Here is a 14,075-nt window from a genome sequence, read left to right on the forward strand (position 1 = left end):
AAGAGAAGCTCCTAGAGCAATTCTTGTATCTTGATATAAATTACATCATGTAATATATATTTTTAATTGAGTAAATAGGCAATTACCCCCCTGAAATTGTAAGTTTCGTCAATTACCCTCCGAAATTGACAAAACTTCAATTACCCCCCCTGAAATTGCGCAACATTAATCAATTTACCCCCTCCGTCAAATTTTTCTGTTAGTCAACATGACGTTTTGCAAATACCCCCCTGAAGTTTTGCACCTATGTGCAAAATGCCCCCCAAACTTGAAAATTTATATTTTTTTTTTCTTATCCTTATCCTTGACTACTAAAATAATATTTTTCTGTTCTTCTTAACCCATTCAGGCCGCGCCACCAAGGAGGAGGTGAAAAATAATCCATGATTAATTGTGTTATGGCTGTACCATCAAACTTGCTCTAGTGGAGTTAAGTTGAAATTGAGATTAGAATTTCTCTTACAAAATTGAAGTTGAAAATTTTACTACAAATATTGTAATAAGAAATAAGAATTATAGGATTAACCTAACCTATATGAATGATTATTAATTGTTATGCATTGTGTACTGGAAGAATGCAAGACCGTAAATTAGTAGGATAGTTAAAGACTACAAATACTCTAAAACTTATTCTCTTCTTTATTCATTATGCAAAAAGTTACATATGGTACTACACTCTCAAGGATTTGGAAAATATATTCTCTCCAGCACATGCATTTCTTATTAGTTCTCATGATTTAAGCTAACGAGAAGGGTGATTCATTTAGCAGAGGTACATTTAAGATGGTCAAATGTGGTTTGAGGAGCTTCAGTCCACAAAAACGCATCTTTCTTAAGCAGTGCAGTTCAAGGTGCTGCAATTGAGGAATGATTTCGCACAAATTTGTGATAAAAATACTTTGAGACCTAGGAATCCTAGCAATTGTTCATTGGTAAGATTCCTGTCAAGGATAAGGAAAAAAAAAATATAAATTTTAAAGTTTGGGGGGCATTTTGCACATAAGTGCAAAACTTCAGGGGGTATTTGCAAAACGTCATATTGACTAACATAAAAATTTGACGGAGGGGGTAAATTGATTAACGTTACGCAATTTCAGGGGGGTAATTGAAGTTTTGTCAATTTCAGGGGGGTAATTGACGAAACTTACAATTTCAGGGGGGTAATTGCCTATTTACTCATTTTTAATTTAAGGAACATCATGTAATATATGTGATAAGATGTGCATAATTACTGGCATGCCACTCCGGCAAATGATGAGTGAGCATATTGCGTGGTGGAACTTGTGCTTAAAGACAACAAGTAAAGGACGAGACAAGAATTGTTAACCCCACACAACCAAAGGTATAATCGAAGAACATACGTAAGTGGGGGTTGGGAAAGGCATCAAAATCACTATGATTCTTTACAATGAACTCAACTAGAAGACACAATCAAGTTTATGTGGCTTTCTACAAGACAAAACAAGCATCTTTGTTATTGTAAACCAACTTCTTCATCAAATCAAACTGTGTGATGTGACCTAAACTGTGTTATACAAATGCTACATTGTTTTCTTGATATTGCATAAATTTTCGAATTTTATTTAATTTAAAGACAAACTCGTGAGAAAATTATCAGGTTCAAAAGTACAGAAGCAAGCAATTGGAAATAAATTTCAATTATTTTTATCTATAGACAAAGTGGTAAACACTTCTTAAAAATTATACATGCAACTGCGATGTTCCGAGTTTGAATCTGAATGAAGGTGTTATTTTTCACTTGAGTTAGACAAGTGTCATTTTTAACATAGTATTTAATTTTTTTTACAATTATATTGTCTAATTAATACTATGTGCATTATTTTCGATTTTATTTATGATAATGATAAATACATCAATTTTTAATAAAGAAAAAATTATATTGCTTAAAAAAAAGAGTAATTTTATTATTATTTTTATTTATAATTTTATAAGTTGTGTGAAACAACTTAACATGAAATTCAATGAATTATTAAGTTTTTTTTTTGAAAAGATGGAAAACCCCCATTGTTATCCAATACAAGAAATTTCAAGTGGCTTTAAAATAATCACTCAACAATGTATTCCAAATTTACGCTTTATCCATAAATAAAATAAAATTACCCTTCAGAAAATATTTTATATCACCCCCAATTTTCTATGGGATGGATAAGGATAGAAATATATAAAAATGAATCAAATGATCAACCAACCATTGTTCATTTCACTATCTATGTACTATATAACTATGTACCTAATCTAATGATTGCTACAATACAATACAATACAATACAATACAGAATGCAACAAAAATAAAATGATAGTAGTTTTTTTTTTTTTTTAAGGAAAAAATCCTAGTAGTTGATATATATAGCTTCTTCCTCCACATTCATTTGACAGCAATAGCTTAAAAGTACTACTCATCTGTTAAACCTTCAGAGTAGATCATACTAAAATGAGTATACCATTTTCTGTGGCAGCTAAGTCTTCCATCATTAGGACTAACAGAAAACCATGTTATAGAAGATATGATGTTATAACATCAGAATTAATCATGGTTCCAAAACATAAAACAGCCACCTTTCCTCAGTTGTCAAAACAAGGAGTTTCTGTTGCTGATCTACATGTACAAGAAGTTGTTGAAAAACAGTCTCAGACAAACAATTTTGACACTCCATGTTCTAGTAATTTCAAGCCACGGTTTGAGCCTAGTTTTCTCAAGGATGCCTATGAAATGTGCAGAAATATCTGTGCAGAGTATGCCAAGACATTCTATCTAGGTAAAAATCTAGAGTACATGCTTCTAAATGCGTCTTTGGAATCACGGTGAGTTTAAGGAAATCACGGTGGAGCTATGATTTTATTGAAGCTCCAAAGTGTAGTTTTTGGCAAAATCACCGCGACACATTGAATTCTTCCACACTCACCGTCAATCCAAACATGCACTGATTATTTATCTTTTATTTTGATTCTTAGAAAACTTGATTGGTAAACAAACTTGACAATTCTTTAAAAAAATTGTATCAAAATTTTTTGCACTCTCTTTGATACCATAAGTTTAACAATTTTCATTTTCATTTCTTAAACAGGAACTTTGCTTATGACCGAAGAAAGACAGAAGGCTATATGGGCTATATATGGTAGGAAATTACAATAGATCAAGATAGAAACAATGTTGCAATTAGTTTTGCAAGTCAAAATATATCTTATTTATTGAAACCTTTGTTTGCAGTTTGGTGCAGGAGGACAGATGAGCTTGTTGATGGTCCTAATGCTGACTATATGAGCTCTGCTGTTCTTGATAGATGGGAAGAAAGATTGCATGACATTTTCAATGGATGTCCCTATGATATGCTTGATGCTGCTCTTACAGATACAATCTCCAAGTTTCCCTTGGATATTAAGGTAACAGCTAAAATTCCTTAACTATCAATTCTCATACTTCCAGAATCAGATTAATATTTTACACTACTAGAAAAAATGATTTTGCGATGAAAAATCACAAATATGTTGTGTCTGTAAGTGTTTTTTCTGTTATAATTTCTGTCTGTAATTCAACTAATGAGATAATGCTTGTGTTTTATTGCAGCCTTTTAGGGACATGATAGAAGGTATGAGAATGGATACGAGGAAATCACGATACAAAAATTTCGAAGAATTATATCTTTACTGCTACTATGTGGCGGGAACTGTTGGTTTGATGAGTGTTCCAGTAATGGGAATCGCGCCAGAATCCCTTATCCCTACTCAAAGTGTATATAAATCAGCATTATATCTTGGTATTGGAAATCAACTCACAAACGTTCTTAGAGATGTCGGGGAGGAGTAAGTTTATAATTCTAACCGATTTGCTTCACTTATTTGATATTCACTTTTCTGCTTAATTATTTTAATATGATATATGATCTTGATTAAAGAATTATATGATTTTGATTGACTATAGTGCATTAAGAGGTAGAGTGTACCTTCCACAAGATGAACTTGGTGAGTTTGGTTTATGTGACAATGATGTTTTCTCAAGAAAGGTGAGTGAAAGATGGAGAGAGTTTATGAAACAGCAGATTGCAAGGGCAAGATTCTACTTCAACTCAGCAGAAGAAGGAGCTTCTCACCTTGATAAAGCAAGCCGTTGGCCGGTACATACATTTTTCGAATCTACTCAACCACATATCAAAGAAATAAAACAATTGAGCATTGCATATAATCCTTCCTCACCGGTGGTGATATTAGTTTAATCAATTAAGTTCAGTATGAGATTAATTTCCTCTAGACACTAGATTATCCAGCTCCAATTATAAAGTGGAAGAAAGGCGTTGAATCAAATGATTTTTAAGATTGGCATGCATACCAATTAGTACATTATGATGCCATGCATATATGTCACTAAAGGTAATGAGCAGATGTTAATAAAGTTTATGTGTGATTTGCAGGTTTGGTCCTCCTTAATATTGTATCGCAAGATCTTAGATGCAATCGAAGACAACGATTATGACAATTTGACAAAACGAGCTTATGTAGGACGAACTGAAAAGTTTGTGTCATTGCCTGCAGCTTATACTAGATCTCTCTCAATTCCCAAAACCGAATCGCATACTTCCTTCACAAGGCATATGTAGCAAATTTGTACCCAAAAGCTAGCGTTATTTGTTTATTGTGCAAAATGCATACCACAAATTAATTAAAAAGAAAAAAACTAGCTCAATATGGACCAGTAAAATACTTGGCTTCAGTTCCAGAAATGAAAAACAGTGGAATAAACAGTTTTACTATTCATCAAGAGTATCAAAGTTAGAAATTCAAACCATGGTGGCAGCAAAGATGTATGACAAAACATATTTATGAATTGGTCAAGTACTGTAATTAAATATAAATTTGATGTCTGTAAGTGTTTTGTATTAACAGAGAGTTGACACGTGAACTTATCTCAATTACTGGTTATGAGTGATTATACAAATTATACAAATATATAAATAAAATAAAACACCTTGTTCATGTCAATGTCATACTCTTCTCGCACGGTTCCTTTTGTCATATATGTTTTTCTTATTTGGGGTTCGGCTATATATGCTCATGTATAAAAATTGACATAGTAGAGTTGGGATTGTGAGTTCAGAATATTGTTTAACTATACATACATTGGAGATTTGATGACAAATATGAATGAACAATATATTGTTTAACTATTCATTGGATTTGATGACAATTGTTGGATAGACAAGTTATGTAGTAATTGGCTTAATGATTACCGTTATGTAGTAATTGTCTTACCTCACTGCATATTCAAGGAATTAAAGCTTCTCCCCCAGATATACATACATGCACTAATCTTAAGCAATAACATGAACAATTAAATAGTAATAGACTTTCTCTAACTCATTACACATTACTGTGACAAGGGCTAGGCCAATCCCATAAGTATTTATCGAACCAACAACTCAAACTAACAAACAATTGAAAATAACAAGGTGCATCTGCCATAAACTTAACAGTAACAATGATCCCAAAAGACAGCAATAGTCAGAACATGCAAATACATATCATAAATAGAAATTAACCGTATAAAAGTTGGAGTTGAATCCTATGCTTAAACGACAAAAGATAGCATCTACATCTTGACATTAAGAACAAGTGATATCAGACTTTCAATTAGTCTTGTGGATCCATCCGACAGTTGATGTTTTAAATCTTGAGAATCTTCAAAGTATCATTTTTGGAATCGTGTACAACCAACTTCAATTTGATGCTTTGCAACTCATGAAAATTCAACAGGACTTAGGCATCCTCAGAAATATATAAAAAGTCTTGCATAAGCAATTGAAAACAACAAGTTCCATCTGCCATTAACTAACAATAACAGTAATTAAAACATGCAAATAAATATATCAGAAACAAAAATTAACAATATATAAGCTGTGGTTGAATCCCATGCTCAAATGACATAACATAGCATACCTTGACATTAAGAACAAGGTGATATCAGACTCTCAATGTAGACTTTTGGATCCTTCCATCCATTTCTATTTTGAATCTCACGAATCTTCAAAGCATCAGTTTTGGAATCATATACAGCCAACTTCAATGGCACAAATGCATCCAACACCACTTGGCCATCCGCAGAAAGATAGAAAGCCTTGTAAAAAGCACGCAACCTCCGACTTTGATCTTCCAAGTAAGGAACCTTGCACAATTTAGTCCAAGACTCTTTGTTTCCATATTCCTTCATAATCCAAACATCCATAAACATTTCATTACTTGCAAAGATGCACAGACGATCCCACGCCTCCCCTAAGGTCCACAAATCCGTCTCCAAATCAGGCGGAAAAATCTCATAATACGACTCGTCCTCCAAATCAAGAGAAACAATTTCACGCTGAGAACCCGGACCATCATATGTCAACCAATTAACATAACCTGCCACAAATATTCCTGAATCAGGAATAAAGCTATAAGATGGGAAGTCTTCAATCCTTCTCCAAGAAGACGTACCCATAGTATGAACTTCAACTGTAGTTCTCTTGACACAAAAGGTAATAGCAAAAACCTTATAATTATCGGCGAAAGGATCATACCCAAAGCTAAATAAGGTAGAAGGAATTCTTTTCAGTGAAATATATTTTAAAGGAGGCAATGTTTTGAATTTATTAATGAAAGGATTCCACAAAACAGCGGAACTATAATCAGTGGTGAGACAAATGATGCCATCGCAAGTACACCATTTATAAGGAGAATCAAATTCCTCTTCCTCTGTGAGACAATTAGGGTAACTGAGTTGTGTCTGTGGAACTGGAGCGGTAGAAGATGATAGAACAGATTGAATTGGGGAAACAATGAGAGTAAAATTGCCTAAACTGTTCGCAGAGCGTACAATAAGGTGGTGGGGCGTGGTTGACAAACGAAGGTGCTTCTTTGCGAATTTGGGATCGGAGATAAGAGAGTTGAAGGACTTACAAAGGCACCGGAGTTGTAAGAGTAACTTGACTGGGAGTCTGCATAGAATTTCTGCGACCAATTCGAAAGGAAGAGTGGGCAGTGGCGGCGCGTAACGCGATTGTGGTGTTAGGGTTTCGGTGGATTGCTGCATCTCAGTGACAGTAGGTGACAGAGAAGAAATGGCGATGTTAGGGTTTCGGTTTCTACGCCGCTTTCTTCTTTTTCTTCTCTTTGATAGTACGGTGGCCTCCATTTCAGTTATATGTGAGAAGGGTTCGGATCGTCACATGCTCAACCCAGTGTCTGAGTGCCTGTTAGTATATTCTTGTTTGGGCAAATACAAAACATAGTACAAGACGAGTGTGTGTTTTGTAAAGCCAAAAAAACCAGTTTATAGTAGCTTATAGTAAGTTGGTACCAAAAAAATACATTACATTTTTTTTGAAGGAAAAAAAAAATTAAAAAATACATTACATGTTTGGTAATACTCTCTCCTATCCTTTTTATAAGAAGAAAAAACCAAAAATCATCAAAACCAAGATGATCATTAGTTGTTGTAATTTTTTGAATGTTTTTACAAATATACCCTCATAAAAATTTGTGAAGTATTAAATATACCCACTAATATTGAAAATACCAACATTAAATGAGAGTTAGAAAAGTCTTTTAAACAATAAATATATCTTAAAAGTTGTGACTTTTTCTTATAAATAGGACCAAAATTTTTTTTGAAAATTTTCTTATAAATAGGATCGGAGGGAGTAGTTTTTTATTTTAGCTCGATCGATCTACAACATAAAAAAATTTTTCTTATAAATAGGATCGGAGGGAGTAGTTTTTTATTTTAGCTCGATCGATCTACAACATAAAAAAAAAAAATGAGCTCAAAATACGAAGAAGGGAGCTTTATATAGTGTCTAGATCCTGAGAAATTGTGCCTCGATTTTCAGTTCTTACGCATTACAATTGAACGTTATACATAAATCATACCCTAATTTCTACAAGTCATACAACGTTTTTGTCGAACAAAAACTCAAAAATTTGCACAAAATTGTGCCCCAATTTCTCCAAATCGTGCCATGATTTTTGCCGAATCTCATTTATCAATTTTGAGTCAATTTTTAACGGATACCCATGATCCAATTTAAAAATAAAGATAAAAGATATTGACCGAAAACTTTTAAAGACTAAAAATTAAGAAATTTTTACGAGGATTAAAAGGAAAAACTAAAATATTTGGAAGGACAAAAAATAATAATTAAATTATGGATAAAAACCAAAGCAATACCGCATACAAGCTTGATTGAAGAAGTTTAGTTACAGTTTGGAATTTACAATGTTCTCACTCTCATTCTATGCGACCCTTGTGGCTTCTTCTTCTTCTTGTTCATTCCCTTGTTCCTCTTCCAAAACCACCACAATCTTCAACAAAACCACAACCCCCAACACCAACACCAACACAACAACCATTTCTACTACATCCACATCAGCCACACCCAAACATGTCTGGACCCGAACACCTCGTCCTCCATTTTCCAACACCAACAAACAACAACAACAACAACGTCATACCCGAACCCAACAACAACAAAAACAACAATCCCCGTACATGGACCGCAGTGTCGACATGAATGAACTACTAACCTCAATGGCACAAACCCAAAACATCGAACAACTCTACTCCATATTGTCCCCTTACAACGACAGACAGCTTTCAATTCGTTTCATGGTTTCCATTCTCTCTCGCGAACCCGATTGGCAACGCTCTCTTGCAATTCTCGATTGGATGAACGAAATAGCTCAATATTCACTTTCCCTTAACGCTTACAATGTTGTTCTTCGCAATGTACTTCGTGCGAAACAATGGCAACTTGCACATGGACTGTTCGATGAAATGCTTCAAAAGGGTCTTTCACCTGATAAGTACACTTACTCAACGCTCATTACACATTTCAGTAAACAAGGTTTGTTTGATTCATCTTTCTTTTGGCTGCAACAAATGGAACGTGATAATGTTTCTGGTGACCTTGTTTTGTATAGTAATTTGATTGAGCTTTCGCGGAAGTTGTGTGATTATTCTAAGGCAATTTCCATTTTTAATACGTTGAAAGGTTCGGGTAATATTGTACCTGATCTTATAGCTTATAATACGATGATTAGTGTGTATGGTAAGGCTAAACTTTTTCGTGAGGCTCGGCTGCTTCTTCAGGAGATGAGAGATAACGGTGTTAACCCGAATACTGCTAGTTACTCGACACTTCTTGCGATTTATGTTGATAATCAGAAGTTTGTTGAGGCGGTTTCTTTGTTTTCTGAAATGAACGAAGTTGAATGTCCGATTGATCTTACTACATGTAATATTATGATTGATGTTTATGGTCAGCTTCAGATGATCAAGGAGGCGGATTGCTTCTTTTGGGGTATGAGGAAAATGGGAATTGAACCTAATGTTGTTAGTTACAACACTGTCTTGAGGGTTTATGGAGAGGCTGGGTTATTTGGTGAAGCTGTTCACCTTTTCAGTTTGATGCAAAAGAAAGGTGTACCGCAGAATGTTGTGACCTACAACACCATGATTAGTATTTATGGCAAATCTCTTGAGCATGATAAGGCAACAAATCTCATTCAAGAAATGCAGAGTAGAGGTATTCAACCAAATGCTATCACTTATTCAACCATAATATCTATATGGGAAAAGGCAGGGAAGTTGGACAGGGCAGCGATGCTTTTTCACAAGTTAAGGACTTCTGGAGTTAAAATTGATGAGATTCTTTATCAGACAATGATTGTGGCCTATCAGAAGGCTGGTTTAGTTGCTCATGCTAAAAGACTACTTAATGAGCTCAAGCAACCAGATAATGTTTCGAGGGAGACGGCAATCACAATACTTGCTAGAGCCGGTAAAGTTGACGAGGCTATGTGGGTTTTCCGGCAGGCTTTTGATGCTGGAGAGGTGAAAGATATATCTGTATTTGGGTGTATCATTGATATTTTCTCAAGGGAGAGAAAGTATGCACATGTGGTTGAAGTGTTTGAGAAGATGAGAGAGGTTGGACATTTTCCTGATTCTAATGTTATTGCTCTTGTGCTGAATGCTTTTGGAAAGCTGCGCAAGTTTGAGAGAGCAGATGCTTTGTATAAACAGATGTATGAAGAAGGGTGTGTTTTCCCTGACGAAGTTCATTTTCAGATGCTCGGTCTATATGGTGCGAGAATGGATTTCAATATGGTGGAATCATTGTTTGAGAAGCTAGATTCCCATCCTAATATCAACAAGAAGGAGTTGCATTTTGTTGTTGCCAATATTTATGAAAGAGCAGATAGATTTAACGATGCTTCACGAATCATGAACAAGATGAATCACAAAGCAATAAGAAGTCATGGTAATATGCTTAGAGCATAGAAATATGAATCTGCCTTTCCCTTTGTAACTTGTGTTGATTGACATTCTTTGGCTACCAATCATATCCATAAACACCGTATTCAGAAAATCTCTCTTATTCCCAAGTAATAAGTGTCTAATTTTCTCTTGTATATATTGTATCGAGCAACAACAACACATTCTGAATAGCATCATCCCTGTAATTAATCATTACAGTTTTATATATTCAAGCTTATGAGCACTATAATCTTTTTATCAAGCCCCTTATGCCTCTTTACAGACAATGGAGCCACTTTTTCATGAATATGATAGTTGTGTATCTGCTGAGAGTTTCAATGGTGAATATAATGTAGCTCAGAGCGTACCTAAGACCAGAGTATCAAGTATTTTATCAAGTGTCCTTGTTATGTCTGTCTTGTATTATCCCTTGTATTTATAATGAAATGTTTTGATTTTTCATTGTATAAAAAAAATGTAACACTCACTCCCATTCTGTGTTCAATTTTATGAGCAGTTACTATTTCACTTGATTAAACACATAAGGGGAGTGAGCTTTTTTCAAGAAATAGATGAAATGTGTGGATCATTTCTGCAGATCCAAGAGAAGTTGGGAGCAATTTCCCCTTCAAATGATAAAACCTACATTTGGTATATGGAAGTCAAATTGGACCTCAAATGATCCAAGTTGAGTGTGTAGATCTATATAGAGGCAAAATCATACAATTCATTTGGATGCACAAACTAAGTAGGAATTAATTTTTGATTAATTATTGGTTTGCATGTGTTTGTGTAATTTGGAAAGTAAGGAATAAAATGTTTTTACCATACATTAGGTGGGAGGTGGAAAAAAACATTGGAAGAGATCAAATTTGTGGCTTGGAAACGTTTAAAACTTAGAAGTGAAGATTAAAAATTCTGATTACTCGGTAAATCAATGGTGCAGTAGTTCACTGATGTGGCGGCTATGAATTAGTCTTGGTTTGTGGCAACTGCTGCTTTTGTATGGTCTGTGTTTCAGGATATGTGGTGAAATGACTTAGCTTGAATCAACAAAAGTTTTCCTGCAGACTGGGAAGTCCTAGAGTTTACTTGCTGCATGAACTTTACAAAGGTTTGGTCCAAATTCATTTCAAGCTTGTGTGTGGTGTTCTGTTGCAGTTGGTGATTCAATGTAATGGAAAATCTCCATGAAACCACTAAAGGCTTAGGGAGTAGAAGCTTGCATTATGTGTTATGCAGCAACTCATTTGATGCACAAACATCTGGCCCATGTAGAGGTGGCGGAATGTTTTAAGCCAACTTAACATGTGTTTGTTTTGGTGTTTCACCACTGCTACCGTGCGTTTGAGAGCCTTGGGAATTGATAATAGAGAAGCTACAAATTGTAGGATCTCTCCAAACGCACGTTCACTACAAATCCACCGCCAATACAAGCATAGGCTTAGCAACACATTGTTTATGCATGATGAAGGCTACTGGTGTAAACTGTCATGGCATGATGATTGGTTTAGATACTCTATAGTCTTGGATTGGTGATTGAATTATTTAATTTAGTGAGCAATTTGATAGCTGATTGCGCAGCAAATGAAGAAGTGGAGGCAATTAGAATCATTTATTTGTATTGCAAAGGAAAAAGTATAATGTGTGCTTGAATTGGATAGAATATAGACTTTGATGATCAAAGAAGAGATAATTGATAGAGTTGTGGTTGTTTGTTACAGAGATAGATTTCCATGGTACTGTTAAGTTGTAAATTTGCCCTGCTTGTGCTTTTTTGTTAATGATAAATTTCTGCCTTTTTTTTAAAAAAAAAAATTACACGTCGCATCCTCAAAAGTATATAGTTTTGAAAAATATTGTTAGGTTTCTGTTTGAGTCAAACGCATACAACTTTAACAATTTGGGGTGGATAGGCATTATGAAGTTAGAGCTCTATGACTCAATTTCAAGTCCAACTCCAGGAGTAACGTAAAAAAGGGGAGTCAATGTGGGATCATCCTAAAAGTCTTACCGAGTCCTTTTATTTTCCTAAGAATCACCGAGTACTTTTTTTCCCCCTAAGAAGTAAGAATTACCGAGTCCTTTTAGAAGTCTATAATATGTGATGATCCCGTTTAGATTGATTTATTTTCGAGCTTATATAAAACAACTTAAACAAATAAATAAGTTTTTATATATTATTTATGAGGTTGTCAAGATATTTTCCTTCAAAATAAAAAGTTTGTCAAGATATTTGTGAAAAAAACGGTTTATGAAGATTAATTTTCGTTAGCGAAAATTTATGAATTAAGATAAAAGTTTATTTATTTGTATAATCTATTGAAGCTTAAAAATAAAAAATAAAAATACACAATTACTATGATTAGTTAAAGGTATACGGAAACTCTTGTGTTTATATTAAGTTTTAATTATAAAAAAAAAGTATATGTTTCATGTCATTTGTAAGAGTCGTTGAGGGTGTGTTTGGTAAAAAGAAGCTATAAGTTAGCTGATAGCTGATAAGCTAGCTGGTAGCTGAAAAGTTAACTTTATGGCTGAAAACTTATAGCTGAAAAGTTAGCTTATTAAAATAAAAAATGTTTGGTAAAATTAGTTGTTGAAGTAGCTGATAAATATAAAATGACGTAAAAGGGCATGTTTGTGTTTTTTTTTTATAAATCATATATACAATTTTTATATTACTTAATGTATTTCTTTTTAAATGTTTAAATTTATTTCAAAATATTTTCATCTCCTAGGTGATAAATGTATTTATTAATTCAATTGACAATTTTTATTTAACAAAACTTTCTTTTCATGAATTTTACTCAACTAAACTTGCATCACTATTTATTGTAAATTTTATATAAAATTATTTATCATTGAATTAAGAGCATGTAAAAAGGAACGTGAACAAGAAAAATTGAAAAGTCATATCATGATGCTAAACGTGGGTAGTTATGCGTAGTTATAAGCTCAAAAGCTACTTGAATTAGCTTCTCAAAAAACGCTATAAGCTAATGAGAAAAGCTTTTTACCAAACACGTCTCATTCTACAAAAACAAGCTTATAAGCTAATCCAACAAGCTATAAGCTAACTTTTTTGTGTTACCAAACACAGCCTGAGAGTCTCAAGTAATGTCCCATAACTTGTAAAAAAAAAAAAGTAATGTCCTATAAGACTAGGACGTTACAAAAATTATATAAATATTTAATTATAAGGCTACTTTGTCATTTTGTATAATATATTTTCTTTTATTATAAATTATAATTTTTTTAACAAATTAAATATTTTTGTCACAATGTATTTTGTTTTAAGGAGTGCAAACAAAACACACTTCTCAAGTTCCAATTATCTCTCTTTGATCGGTTAAAAATTAAAATGCACATGGATCTCACCAAATCATGTGAAACACAATGCCTTAAAAAAAATCACGTGGAATCCATGTAAATTTTATCCAATCAAAGAGATGCTGTTAAAAAGTGTGTTGCTATACCATTATTCATTTTGCATTTTACATGTATTCGATATAATATCATTATTTGTTTTGTCTAAAGTATAATGGAATAAGTGATTAAGCTCGCGTGTTTAACGAACTTCACAAAATGATGAATCCTTTAGAAGAATTTGAGATTCAATTTTTGTATGAGACGATTTTTTTGCTAGACTTTACTTACCTCCGACTGAACTCTGAATTATTAGGGCCCTCTTCCTCTCGTAATTGGAGGGTTACACTAAAAAATTAATTTTTGAGTGGTTAAATTACGTGAGCATAACTTCGTTTAT

General features: G+C 33.6%; 3 protein-coding genes across 4 annotated transcripts; 2 read left to right on the forward strand and 1 right to left on the reverse strand.

Moving 5' to 3' along the window:
- Positions 1–2,275: 2,275 nt before the first annotated feature.
- On the forward strand, positions 2,276–4,995 carry LOC146940759 (phytoene synthase 2, chloroplastic-like). Its single transcript, XM_085754483.1, has 6 exons — positions 2,276–2,777; positions 3,087–3,137; positions 3,230–3,402; positions 3,587–3,822; positions 3,941–4,133; positions 4,428–4,995. The coding sequence occupies exons 1-6, from the start codon at positions 2,453–2,455 to the stop codon at positions 4,611–4,613; spliced, it is 1,164 nt and encodes a 387-aa protein (XP_085610609.1). The 5' UTR covers positions 2,276–2,452; the 3' UTR covers positions 4,614–4,995.
- A 329-nt stretch (positions 4,996–5,324) lies between these two features.
- LOC146940760 (F-box/kelch-repeat protein At3g23880-like) lies at positions 5,325–7,293 on the reverse strand. Of its 2 annotated transcripts, none has more exons than XM_085754486.1 (2): positions 5,950–7,293; positions 5,325–5,831 (listed from the first exon to the last, which is right to left on the reverse strand). In XM_085754486.1, exon 1 carries the CDS (start codon positions 7,178–7,180, stop codon positions 5,957–5,959), a length of 1,224 nt encoding a protein of 407 aa, XP_085610612.1. In that variant the 5' UTR covers positions 7,181–7,293; the 3' UTR covers positions 5,325–5,831; positions 5,950–5,956. The 2 variants fall into 2 exon arrangements, with proteins under 2 accessions (XP_085610612.1, XP_085610610.1); XM_085754484.1 differs by having other exon boundaries at positions 5,325–5,841.
- Positions 7,294–8,228: 935 nt separating this feature from the next.
- On the forward strand, positions 8,229–10,568 carry LOC146940761 (Tetratricopeptide repeat (TPR)-like superfamily protein). Its single transcript, XM_085754481.1, has one exon. It carries the CDS (start codon positions 8,264–8,266, stop codon positions 10,328–10,330), a length of 2,067 nt encoding a protein of 688 aa, XP_085610607.1. The 5' UTR covers positions 8,229–8,263; the 3' UTR covers positions 10,331–10,568.
- The last annotated feature ends 3,507 nt before the right edge of the window (positions 10,569–14,075 follow it).

This window comes from Medicago sativa, chromosome 3 (genome assembly GCF_051527215.1).
Source record: "Medicago sativa cultivar Bolivia chromosome 3, Bolivia_mono, whole genome shotgun sequence".
NCBI lineage: Eukaryota > Viridiplantae > Streptophyta > Magnoliopsida > Fabales > Fabaceae > Medicago > Medicago sativa.

What these genes read in the sequence shown, in the direction of transcription:
- LOC146940759 (XM_085754483.1), top strand. Translation starts at nt 2,453, where the DNA reads ATGAGTATACCATTTTCTGTGGCAGCTAAGTCTTCCATCATTAGGACT. An exon ending in GGCTATATGGGCTATATATG is followed by an intron (nt 3,138 to 3,229) that starts GTAGGAAATTAC and finishes CTTTGTTTGCAG; the next exon opens with TTTGGTGCAGGAGGACAGAT. An exon ending in AGTTTCCCTTGGATATTAAG is followed by an intron (nt 3,403 to 3,586) that starts GTAACAGCTAAA and finishes GTTTTATTGCAG; the next exon opens with CCTTTTAGGGACATGATAGA.
- LOC146940760 (XM_085754486.1), bottom strand. Translation starts at nt 7,180, where the DNA reads ATGGAGGCCACCGTACTATCAAAGAGAAGAAAAAGAAGAAAGCGGCGT.
- LOC146940761 (XM_085754481.1), top strand. Translation starts at nt 8,264, where the DNA reads ATGTTCTCACTCTCATTCTATGCGACCCTTGTGGCTTCTTCTTCTTCT.